Here is a 13,375-nt window from a genome sequence, read left to right as displayed (position 1 = left end):
ACTGACATCTCTGCCCAAACTCTTTGTCTCTAAATATGTCTGCTTGTGTCTGTATATGTGTGTGTGTGTGTGTGTGTGTGTGTGTGTGCGCGCGCGCGCGCGCGAGTGTATACCTGTCCTTTTTTCCACCTAAGGTAAGTCTTTCCGCTCCCGGGATTAGAATGACTCCTTACCCTCTCCCTTAAAACCCACATCCTTTCGTCTTTCCCTCTCCTTCCCTCTTTCCTGATGAGGCAACAGTTTGTTGAGAAAGCTTGAATTTTGTGTGTGTGTGTTTGTGTGTCCATCGACCTGCCAGCGCTTTCGTTCGGTAAGTCACATCATCTTTGTTTTATAGATATATATATATATATATAAAGGAGGGTACAGTGGGAGAGAAGCATCTTAAGAGTTAAACTGGCTTACCATAATACTACAAAAATTAAAATGTACACACTAATTAAAATATTATTCATTAAAAATCACATTTGCTACGATTGCTTGTAAATATTTTTATTGATCAACGGTTTCAACAGATCTGTGCTGTCATCATCGGATCCTCTAACATTTAACAGAAATTCATTATCCTTACAAACTTGCAAGCCACATAATAGTGTTGCATCACTTTACAGTAAAGAGTAGTAAGTAACATCAGCACGTCAAACATTATGGTGTTAGGTGAATGAATGGGCTAGGACATCAGCACAATGTGATTATGTGTTTTATATTTGTGGTATTTTATGTCTGAAATGCTGATTTTCCTTGTTGCTTTTTACTGTAAAGTGACACAATGTAACTATGTGGCTTGCAAGTTGGTGAAGATCATTAACTTCTGTTAATATGTTTCAAGATCCAATAATGACAGCACAGATCTGTCAAAACTGGTAATCAATAAAATGATTTACAAGCTATTTTGGCAAACCTGATTTTTTAAGAATAATATAACAATCCAGTTCACCCCAAACAGTTGACACAATGTCAAACATGTGCTAGTATAACTAATTCAAATGCCATACTAACCATAAAAACAGAAAAAATGTGGTATTACAGTAGAACTGGATTGTAAATACATCTAGCAGCTGAACAGTCAAAAATTCAACCTTACACACAATCAAACTTGCTACTGATTTTAACAGTACTAGTATTAGTGTATGCAGCACAGCAGTTTGACTGTAGTTATGGACCCATCAGCATCTGTTACATACCTGGAGAGGATGTGGGGATGGAGGGTAAGGCGCGCTGCCCCCAGCAGCAGGGCTGTTGGAGTTTGAGCTACTGCTATGGCTGCCACTGTGGCTCCCACTGTGGTTATTGCTGTCATAACTGGCATAGTCCGACCTCAACAGGTTCTCACTCTGCATCTTGCCCTTGAGGCACGTAATATAGCGGTTGCAAAAGTCCTTGCACAACTCTTGCACCTTCTCCAATTCTAAGAGATGGATGCGTAACACCTGTATTGCCTTAATCATCTGAAAAAGAAACAGATATTGATTTGACTACATACAAACACTGTGATAATAAGAAATGTCGCACAGAGGACTTTTCATTTTATTTCTACACTGAAAAGCTGTAGACAGAGTTCAAGTAAATTTGTAAAATTCCCACTATCACTCTTACACTGCAGTGGTCCACATCACATTATATGCCATGTCACATTCTATGCACATCATAATGAACCAGTAAATCAGCCATACTACTCCATCACTGGACTACTTATAAAATGTCACATTTAGTACTTACAAGGCCATCCACCTCTGGGTCGTTGAGAAGGAAGGGTTTGCGGTCCCGTTCTTGGTGCTGTACAAAGGCTTGGATATCCATATTAAAGCTTTCCGAATTGGGACACTCAGCTGACTGAGTTGCCTGTTCACAGCGCTCAAACAGCAAGGCCAGGAGAGGAAACAGCGGATGCCTTTAAAAGTAGAAAGTTTGGCCTTATTAACACTAATTTTATTGAGCCAGTGCATACAATGTTATATCCATCATGCTTCTCTGAACAGCTTTAAAAAAAAAAAAACACACATATACAAAAACACATACAGGTGCACGTGTGCGACTCTCTGGATAGCTATATTGTGCTGGTTGAACACACATTATATTGAAAAAAACTGACACACATTTTGCACCAATTGATTCTGCATATGTAATTGCTATTTAGAATGAAATCTTTCATTATATGCTAGATTGTGCACTGCAAGCCAGATAGGAAGAAAATTAAAACAATACACTTGAGCACGATTTGGACATAAATCTCTAGCTCTCTTGGCCATTGGTTAACAATTAGAGCTCTGCATTGTGCCACACTGTGCAAAACAAAGGTCCACTGTTCTATTACATGTTTCTTACTACCCTAAGCTCCAGTGCAGTTTCCTACTCTGATGACTGACTGGCATCGCAATAAGATACAAAGCAGTCAATGCTTTTACCGCGACAGAGCGTTGATCTCCACATGAAATAATTCGCTCAGCAAAAGAAAATTTGGTCTTGTTAACAACAAAACTAATTTGCCATGTAAACACCAATTACTTGATTGTAAGCATCATTCCCCCTTCTCTCTTAATCTCCCTCCTCCCCTCCTCTCCAAAGCTGCTCTGTAATAGTAATCAATTGCAACAACAAGCGTTATGATACACTTCAGACACACACAGCTAGGAAATGCACGGCTGAATTTGAAATGGTGGCTCAATATCCCCATAGGGTTGCACCTTGCTCAGTCTGCTTTCATGCCCAGTAGCTAAATTTGCTACAAAAATAGTTTTTTTGTGATCCTTTAGTCTAAATTGTCTGAGCACTAGCAAATTATGTTAATTTAAATAAAAATACAAGTGGAAATAACATAAGATATTAATAAAATGATAAAAAGGGTTGTATTCTTTAGAATAACTGATGTGGGTGACACCAAAGCTTTTCTTACTGAGAAAACTTATGATTTACTCAGTCAGTTAAAGCACACAAATAATCTAACAGTGGTCCTACAAATACACATTTCAGCATAAATAAAATAACAATAGTAAGTAATAACAATAATAGTAAAATTCAGTAAAGATTGTGTGACTGCAATTTAGATTCACCAGATATAAATTAAACATCAATGAGTCACGAAAAAAAAGTTCCATTCGGTGAAACTAGTCACAAGTTATTTACTAACTCTGGTACTGAACATATCAAAACTTCTGTAATCATGAGTAGATTCAAACAGACTAACCAGTAATATTTTCAAAATGCAGCCAAAATAAAACAAAGTTCAAACACTCCCTAAAAATTAAAATTTTAACTGGTTGATAGATCCCAAGTTCCACTCAGCGCAAAATTTTTCTGAGCGCAAATGAGTTTTGAAGTATTCTTGTGGCTACTTGCCACCCAAAATCTATCACTTTACAAGGTCTAACCACCTAACTCCAACATACACATTACCACCACAATTGTCCATAGCATAATGACAAGGAGTGCCCTTTTGTGCATGCTTATAAGGCCTCAATTTGTCTTCCAGTTCTTATAATGAACACAAAAATACATAAAATGGACGTCCATTTAAAATTCACACATTTCACAAATTCAAAATAAATGTAAATGAAGTGTTTTTCTCTTCCATTCTCCTTTAAGACCATATACAATGTTCTATGTCTAATAGTTCATGCACAATCAATTAAATTAGTGCCTGTGCGCTTTTTTTTTTTTTTTTTTTTTTTTTTTTAATGGAGCAATGTCTATTGACATTAACAAACTGATAGTAGGGTTAAGTTGGAACATCAGTGGTGTTTGTTGCAGGATTCTAGTGCGAGTTGTTTATGAGATACTGTATTTTAAAAAAGTTCCCACACCGACACTTGCACAATGCTTTTGGTAGCACACACTAAAGAACAACACAAGTGCATACACTAGCTATGTGGATTCTGACCAGTAACGAGACAACCACAGCCTGAGGGATCTTCCCAGAATGAGATTTTCACTCTGCAGCGGAGTGTGCAGAGTGAAAATCTCATTCTGGAAACATGCCTTAGGCTGTGGCTAAGCCATGTCTCCGCAGTATCCTTTCTTCCAGGAGTGCTAGTTCTGCAAGATTCGCAGGAGAGCTTCTGTGAAGTTTGGAAAGTAGGGGACGAGGTACTGGCGGAAGTAAAGCTGTGAGGACAGGGCGTGTGTCGTGCTTGGGTAGCTTACATGGTAGAGCACTTGCCCGTGAAAGGCATAGGTCCCGAGTTCGAGTCTTGGTCCCACACACAGTTTTAATCTGCCAGGAAGTTTCAGGTTGATAAATAATTGTTGACATGGTTGATGTCTGTTGGGATATCTTGCCACATACATCACACAATAATGAACTGCATATTTCCTACACACTCCATACACCACAGGCATGTCAGCTTTTACTGCATTGGTAAATCCCTTCATCCACTCACGAACTATCACTTGGACTGTCACACACTAAGTAGCAATGAGCTCAAGGAACACACAAACACACAAACACACTGTACGCAAATGTAACAACATCATACCTAGCAACTACTCAGGTTAAATGGCACAAACAAATGTCGATGTGGAACTTTTAAGAAAACGCTATCTCATACTCGATGCACACTAAAATCTTACAACAAACACCACAGGCATTCCAGTTTGCCCTACTTTCAGTTTGTTAATGTCAATACACATTGTTACATTTAAAAAAAGTGTATGTTTGCACAAAAAAGACACTGTCTACATATTACTACAGTCTGTTGATTGGCTAACAATACAAGCCCTTGACTAAGAACCCATTCTTAGAAAACCACAGAACAATAACAGTTTCCATTTCCGCAATATCTGCAGTGCAAGTTTTAGGTGGTTCAGTATCTATGTACAAACGACCTACCTATGGCCCCCTGTACCAGGAGTTTTGTTGTATGCTGATGATTTCAGAGCACAAATCATTCCGCTGTGAGCTGTATCTGCAACAGCATTGAAGCACTATGCCTCTTCGACGTGTCTATCGTCATCGTCGCCACCGCATGCCAGTTTATAAACACATAATTAGCTTGGAAAATATACTAGGAGGAAATGGCACTGCACAATCTGTGATTCTTAATGGACTTTTTTTTTTTTTTTTTGTGGATGTCGAGTTAATGTTTCACTCGACGTTGCGACTGGAGCAGCTGGCAGTGGGTGGTTTATACTCACAACTGTCCGCTGTGAGAACGCATCGCTACCTGGACTAGAATCTTTTGCCGGCCAAGATGTCATCGCCTACAAGACCTGGCACTGTGGAATCAACCCGAAGACGCAAAGTAGACCTAGTTTTGTTTACAGTAATATGCCTTTTACTCTGTATACCCGTTCTTGTAGGAAAGTTTCTAATGATGAGAAAATACTTGTATGGATGAAAGGACTTGGTGTACTTGCTGAAAATGTAACAGTAACTGGTGATATTACTTTCTATTATAATTATTAATAAAGTGTTTTCCTTGACTCCTGTAACCGGGGACTTTGAATCGATGGAAAACACACACACTAATGCTCTTTATGAAGTATCAAGATACTACAGTACAAACCAGCTTAAACCAAATCCCTCTAAGGCACAAGTATGTGCTTTCCATTTGGCTGCTCAGAAATTAAATGTGATCTCGTCAGAGATTACACTGGAGCAATGTAATAATCTAAAGTACCTAGATTTCTTACATATGTGACGTTCTGCATGAAAAACAAGTTGAAAGTTGCCACTATGTACAATCTACTTAAAAAGTTGGCTGGTTCACAGTGGGCTAGTCAAGTCAAACCAATTCAGACTTCTGCAGTGACATTGTGTTATTTCACTGCAGAGTATGCATGTTATGTTTGACGTACCCAAATCACACCAAACAGGTGGATGTAGCCATTAACGCCACATGCAGTCTTATACCAGGCTGTTTAAAATCTACTCCAACTGTGTGACTTTGCCACCTGGCAGGAATAGCTCTAGCCTATGTCTGAAGAGAAACAGGTGCGAACAACGAAAGGAAGAACATGGAGCAAGAGGTAACTCAACTATTATATGGTCATGAAATGCACATGCAAAGACTGAAATTCAGGAGGAGCTTTCTCAGAAAAATCAGATGTACTCATAGTCACAGACAAAACAGCCTCATTGGAACTGTGGAAAGTGAAAGATCCCTCTTCCCTACGGTTGGAAAAATCTGAAACTCTGCTACCTGGAAGGGACAAGGTAAGGCTGTGACATGGAATTCTTTGAATAAACTGGGATCAGGAGTGGGCAGATCCAATGCCAATGTGGCAAGATGGGGCTATGGCAAAGAAGACAATGTCAAGTGCGACTGTGGAGAAGATCAGACAAATTAACATATTCTTCAGAGCCAACTGCGTCTACCTCATGCATGGAAGATGACATACTTCAAGCTTTGGAGAACACACTAGAAGTAGCCAGGCTTTAGTCAAATTTTATGTAATATACTGTTTGATAACTGTGTACATGTGTACGCTTTTGACACAATACTACTACTACTACTACTACTACTACTGTTACTACTACTGCCACCACTACTTATAATAATAATAATAAAATATTTCGATTGCTACTTACTGTAAAGATGATATACTGAGTTGCAGACAAGCACAGTGGAAATACTATTACTCATTTAGCTTTCAGTCAAAGCCTTTCCCAGAAAAAATCAGACACACACACACACACACACACATATATTCACCCGAGTAAGCAGACCTCAGTCAGAGCTGCCAGAGATGGCAATCATGTGTGCACACGGTGTGCTTGGTTGTGTGAATGAGAGTGTGTGTGTGTTTCATTTTCTTTTCTGAAGAAGGCTTTGGCCAAAAGCTAAATGCATCAGTCTTTTCATTGTGCCTGTCTGCAACTCACCATGTCATCTTTGCAGTGAGTAGCAAGCAGTCTTTTTGCTTATAGAGTTGATATTCCAACCTGTTTCATAAAATATTTTGTTTTACAAATAAACATCTGAATTAACTATAAATAAATAAACTCAATGTAACCTATCACTAAACTTCAATTCCTCAGCTACCACATAATTTTTGTGAGAGTTTTGTAATAGAATTTTAAATTCACACTGTTTACCATCATAGGGTCCTAGTGGTGTCTTACACCCATTTCAATGATATCCTGGCACTAAGTGCAACAAGTTTGGTTGAAATTGCCCCGTACTTTCCACAGCTATTGTGGACTGTACACCCACACACAGATTCATCCATTTTCTTATACACGGTCAGTCATAAATGATGAAAACTATCCTGAGGGCTGCATACTACTGTGCGCAACATGTCAAGAACAATTTTCGTTTTTCACATGAACTTATTTGTTTACAAAATAACGGAATCAATATGTAGAGACCTTACCCTCATATGTCACACGACACACCAAAATCATGATCTGAATTAGCCAGTTCTGTAAAGACAGGGAAAATTGCACTTCTGTGTTCATGTTATCGCTCTTTCCTCCAAGGTTTTGCAGGCACATAGGACTACTCAAAAGTTCCCTTCACATTCCAAGATTTTATTAAATTTAGTTGTTCCGTTTACTGAAATAGCTACAAAGGATTCCACTTTCATAGCATAATGTATGACACAATGCACGAAATATTTTTCCTTATTTACGTATCACCCTGTATGTACACTTCTGAACACTAAAACTGCAACAGCATGATGGCGGCATGTAACACAAAAACAATTTGGCACAAACTGGACTACATGCTTCAATACGCAAACAGTCACCATTTGGGGGAGCTGTACAGGGTAAAAATTGTAGGGGAAGACAAAGATTGGAATACATCGGGGAAATAATTGAGGGTGAGGGTTCAGCTGCTACTCTGAGATGAAGAAGATGGCACAATAGAGGAATCGTGGTGTGCCACATGACACCATGATGAAGCACCCTCCCTCTAGACCAGGGCCGGCCAAACGCTGCACAGTTTGCAGACGTGCGGAAGTGCTGCACATGTGCGCACGTGTGCGACAGGGAGCAACAGCGACATCTGTTATTAGACATGTGTCCTAAATGAACGGCGACGGCTCCACTTCCCTGTTTATGTGGTACAAGCAAGAGGAAAAGTGTTTTTTTTTTTTTTTTTTTTTTAAAAATGTGTGAAGGGCTACGCTCAGCTGAAGTCGATAAAACATAACATTCATCTAACTGTCGGTTATTATGCAGATTTCAGACGGAACTGATGAAAGATATAGCAATAATGGTATCGAAATAACAGGTGATCATCGAGAGGTCTGCGGTTATCATTCTGTTCAGAGATCAGTGAGACAGAAATTATGTGGGTGTAACTGAGAGCACCGAGAATTAGTTGTAGAAACCCTTGCATTAGTTTCATGTTATTTGAAATCGTGAATAAGGTTCGTTAGAAGTCGCTAAGTGCTCTCTTTCTTAAATACTAGCTCAAAAACATTACGCGTATTTACGTGCAGTCAGTCAAGCTGCATTAATAAAAACCCATTAACTGTATTACATGTCTTACTGGGTTAAACTGTTAACATAAAAGTAAATGTCTCAATGAGTAGACTGTGACAGTATTTTAAATGTTTAATACGCGAAATACCTTCCCATGGTTGGCTTGCAAGCTGTGGAAAGAGCACTATTATGCGCCGGTACAGAGTATCCCAGCAAGTGGATAAAGCGACACCTGTGCGTAGAAACATACACTACATGAACGCTGACGGCTGCGGCGTGCACGCTGTGACCCGGAAGTTGCACACGTGCAGGAGCACCGCACGCGTGCAGAATTTCTGGCCGGCCCTGCTCTAGACCCTCCAAACCACCCGAGTCTCCCCTCCCGCCGCCCCAAAAAACGAACAAATTTAATTACGTGTTCTTCCAAATACACGTTTTACTTACAATAACAAAAATTATGTTATCTGCTGTCCTCCTTGATGTCACCCAGAATAACAAAGTGATTTATTGTTCATTTTGTCTTCTCGACAAACTACAAGGGTCACTCCAAAAGAAACATGTGGTCGAACATGACTTAGGCGACCTTGAAGTTTCTTCAGTGTCATCACATATGCATCAGAATTTATGGTGATTCCACTTGGCATGATGTCCACAAGCAAGAGTCCTTCGGAATCGAAAAACACCGTAGCCATAACTTTTCCAGCAGAAGGTGTGGTTTTGAATTTTTTTTCTTAGGTGAATTTGCATGACGCCACTCCACTGATTGTCTCTTTGTCCCTGGTGACAAATGATGGAGCCATGTTTCGCCACCTGTCACAACTCTTCGAAGAAATTCATCTCCACCATTCTCGTACTGTTCCAAAAGTTCGCTGCAGACCGTTTGTCTTGTTTCTTTGAAAGCCACTGTCAACATCCTGGGAACCCACCTGCCACAAAATTTTTTTAACGCCAACACTTTTCAGTAGTCTGCATACACTTCCTTCCCCTATCCCAACGTAGCGTGACAATTCGTTCACTGTGATGCGTCTGTCAGCATTCACCAGTACGTTAACTCTTTGGACATTGTCGAGTGTGTGCAGTACGAGGCCTGCCGCTGCGAGGACAATCCTCAACGCTTTCATCGCGTAACCTGCTTGCCCATCGACTAACTGTACTTCGATCGACAGCAGCATCTCCATACACCTTTTTCAACCTTTTGTGGATGTTTCCCACTGTCTCGTTTTCACAGCACAGGAATTCAATGACAGTACGTTGCTTCTGACGAACGGCAAGTGTATAGCAGCCATCATGAAGACATGCTGTGACGGCGCAACTCACGGGATCAGGTTGAACTAATTTTGAAAACAAGCGGGAAGGATGTATCTACATACTGTAAAATTTTCACACATGCAGAATGAAAACTGTATTTTCACAAAAATAGTGTGCAATTCTTTTGGAATGACCGTCGTATTTAATGATTAGACTGGCTAAAATCAAATGTATAGGCGTCGGATGTACGGTTTGTCGGGTACTGACTTGTAGACGGAGCGCTTGTCCGCCTCGAACTGCGCCTGGTCGGGCGGGCCGAAGCCCGCGGGCGCGCCGCCTCCTCCGCCGCCGCCGCCCCCGCCCGCCGCGGCGCCGCCCCCGGCCGCAGTCTGCTGCTCGGCGCCGCCCCCAGCCTGTGTCATGGCGACGCCTCCACCGCTCTCCGTCTGCTCATAGCCCGGCGTCACCATCGCGCTGCCCTCTTGCATCTCCCGCGACACTCATGCGCACGTCTGCACAAACAACACACAGAAACCTAGAAATTACACTCGGTTCTATTAAAGATAGATTCGAATTATGCCTACTGCCGCAAGGTGCACAAAATTCACTACAACACAGTTATAAACCAATACGGCTTTATAGCGCTGAAACATTCGTTTTAAACAGAAAAAAAAACCACTGAAGAAATCAGGAGGAGAGAACGAAAGATTCAAGTTACATTGAAGAAAGAACGCACAGACTATGTGTAAATAAGGAAATCGAAAAGCGAGGACTGTTAGAAAGTAAGGAACAATCGGTCGCGAAATGGAAACCTCAGAGAAAATCAAAACTGCTTTATCTTCAACAGTTAGCTAAACTTTGCAGATACTTCTCTACGCCACCCCTACTTAAGACATCCGTTGTAGCATTCTACCAACTTTCCAATACCCTCATCATAGAACCCTTTCCGACAATTTTCTACGCTGGACTGTTCGTCTGTGCCAAAATGTCAAATGGATCAGTGCAGTAAAAAAAGGCCTGAAAGAAGTAGCGGTAACACAATACGATACAGAAGACAGTAAAAAATTTTACGCACAAAATTCACGACAGGTCAGCTGACCTGGGAAAAGAAAGCCTATACCAACTTACTGAACTGAACTTGAAAAAAGACCGCCACCCGGTATTAACTGATGATTTTTCACACGACCTGTTTCGCTTCGTTAAAGCAGCATCTTCAGGCTACATGTACTTTCTGCCAGGACTCCAACTAAGCTGTGAATTATTGTCGGTTTTTGGCGCCCCTAGTTATAGTTGACTGTGGATTCGACCCCCGACGCCCTCTAGGCCTACTGGAAGTTGTTTTTCGGAGTTTACACTGATATTGCGTGGAACATACATTCTTCCGGCTCTGGAAGCGGAGAGATACTAATAAATCAGGTGCCGGACCCCGAGTCTTGTTTAATTAAAAACTCCGTCTCGTTTATTGGCGTCCAGGCAGCTAGTAAACGTAACAGCGTAACTCACAGGACCTGAAGAAGAAGACTGGCTGGTCGTCGATTTATTGTGAATGCAATGGAAACAAGTCGGCTGTACATTCCGAAGCACACCATTAATCAATCACACCGAGAAAACTTGAGAGATCACTTGAATAAGGTAGCCAGTGGAACACTTTAACTGATTAAGGTTTCTAGCAGTGTCTATGAGAGAAGAGGTAAGTGGGTGGAGTAATGAGCAACCCTGGTGATTCAGCTGTCCCTATCGATGGGTTTTATGCAACCTGCAACACCATCAAAAATCATGTGACAGATTTTCGTATACTCTCGCTCATTACAAGCAATCTATTCTTTCTACAGAAAAAATTAACAGGACATTTTGTAGGAAATTTAATCTAGTCACATTTCTATACTGGTATAAGATTTCACGTGAGACCACAGTTTTCGAGTTATTCAAGAAAAACTCATTTAGAGGCCAGTTTTGTTTGTTTATTTATTTGTTTTTTTTTTAATACTTTGAAAACTCCAGCCTCTGGCGAAAATGTACAACGGCACAAAATTTAACTACGTTAAATTCCCAACAAAAAGGTCCCGTTCATCTTTTGCGTAAGACTAATAGTTTGCGTGTAGCGAGCGAGAGAATATGAAAATGATGCACGTGGTTTTTGGAGGCACTGCGGGTTGGATTAAACCCATGGATGAGGCTGAATCACCCTGTATATAATTTAGACTCAATTTATGCGGCTTGATCATCAAATCGAGAGCCAATTACTTGCTAACAACTACTGCAAACTAAGCTTTTCACACTCGCCGCGTCACGCTCGCCGGAAGACTACTTAACCTGCGGGCAGTGCCACCCCCGCACAAGTAAAGGTCTTCCGCCCCATGAGTCAGGTCGGATGCAATTTATACGCGCACGCTGAAGTTTAACCGGGATGCGACTCCGAAGCTAATTATCTCCGGACACGAGGCGAATGTTGGCCCCCCTAAGAGCGGCCAAGTTTCGGCATAAAAATTTAAATTTCGGGGAGCGCCCGGCTCTTGTTACAAATGCAAAGCGTCATGCCCGCGTTCGCCCAGATGTCCCGTGCATTAGACGCCGCGCCGGGCTAAATAACGCCCAGAGCCCCGACAACAGTAGCTCTCTTCCCGCCGCTCGTTGCACTGCTTCATTCCCGTATACATGCCTAAAGCGTAATGAGACCAACATCTGCACTCATTTGCTGCTTGCTCTACGCAGTCCTGATTTCCTGTACATCACGCCTTACGATAGGACATCTCTACATCGGGTGATTCCGCTGCCCCTGCCTATGGGTTTTATGTAACCTGCAACGCCTTCAAATACTATAGGCCAGGGGGTTCCCAACAAAACTTTCTCGAGAGCCCCCCGCCCCCTCATCGAGCATGATTGGTACCTTGTTACATCACAGTATCAAGTACCTAAAAAAGCCCAAATTAAGAGTCTTTTTATACGTTTTCTATTTTTGGTACTTAGGAAAAACATTGACATATTCGTTATTCAAAAAATATTAAGCTTAAAACTTTTTCAATTTAGCCATCATTGTTATTGTTAAATTTTTGATTATTGCTCAAAATCTTTGTCTTCAAATCTGGGTGTTTAGTATAACAAACCCCGTCAAAAATAATAATAATAATAATAATAATAATAATAATTGAGTATGAACTGAAAATGACAGGAAAAAATTAAAACTGAGTGTATTGGCCTTTCAAGTGTACTACACTTGAGATTGCATTGAGTAGACATGTGTGAAAAATAAGAAAACACTAATTTCATAAAAGGTATTATTTATTTGAAAAAATAGAGTTACAACAGAGTACTCCATCAGTGTACAGTTAGTTTTAATTTTCAGTCCTTAATGAGATGATTTCAATCTGACCTTTGAGTCCATTATTTCTGTAGGCCGTTCTCGTTTTAACGAACCACTTTTTTACCAACGGTCCATTTTTACTTACGCTAACTGTAGCTTCCACGAAAAACAACGCTTTACAAACACTACTGCTTTAATACAGAATATTGAATATGTTAACAACACGGTCAGTGAAAGCACTGGCAATAAATTAACAATGGCCGTTGTCGTCTGAAATGCGAGTTTCTGTGTAAATTGACTGTCAGTTGTCAGCTGCGAAGAGACATTGTGCGCTGTCTAACGGCATACAGCAGAACTATTTGCCTCTATCTAATTCTAGTTTTGCGCTAGAGTGTGCTAGTGTCAGTTGGCTCTAGGAAGACGCCAGACGCAGAAGTTAGCGTTCGCTAAAGCTCTGC

The 13,375-nt window shown here is 40.8% G+C and overlaps 1 protein-coding gene across 1 annotated transcript in view; it reads right to left on the bottom strand.

Moving 5' to 3' along the window:
• The window catches only part of LOC126203979 (homeobox protein PKNOX1-like), a 721,008-nt gene that overhangs the window by 35,694 nt on the left and 671,939 nt on the right, over positions 1-13,375 (bottom strand). The window contains exons 4-7 of the mRNA XM_049938398.1: positions 10,023-10,128; positions 9,884-9,953; positions 1,720-1,891; positions 1,185-1,448 (exon numbers count right to left, since the gene is read on the bottom strand). Coding sequence (XP_049794355.1) covers positions 1,185-1,448; positions 1,720-1,891; positions 9,884-9,953; positions 10,023-10,104 — 588 coding nt within the window. The 5' untranslated portion in view covers positions 10,105-10,128. The remainder of the gene's footprint in view (positions 1-1,184; positions 1,449-1,719; positions 1,892-9,883; positions 9,954-10,022; positions 10,129-13,375) is intronic.

The sequence above is a fragment of the Schistocerca nitens genome, chromosome 9 (genome assembly GCF_023898315.1).
Source record: "Schistocerca nitens isolate TAMUIC-IGC-003100 chromosome 9, iqSchNite1.1, whole genome shotgun sequence".
Classification (NCBI taxonomy): domain Eukaryota; kingdom Metazoa; phylum Arthropoda; class Insecta; order Orthoptera; family Acrididae; genus Schistocerca; species Schistocerca nitens.
The sequence above is the reverse complement of the archived record's forward strand: the minus strand, read 5'-3'. Positions and strand labels throughout refer to the sequence as shown.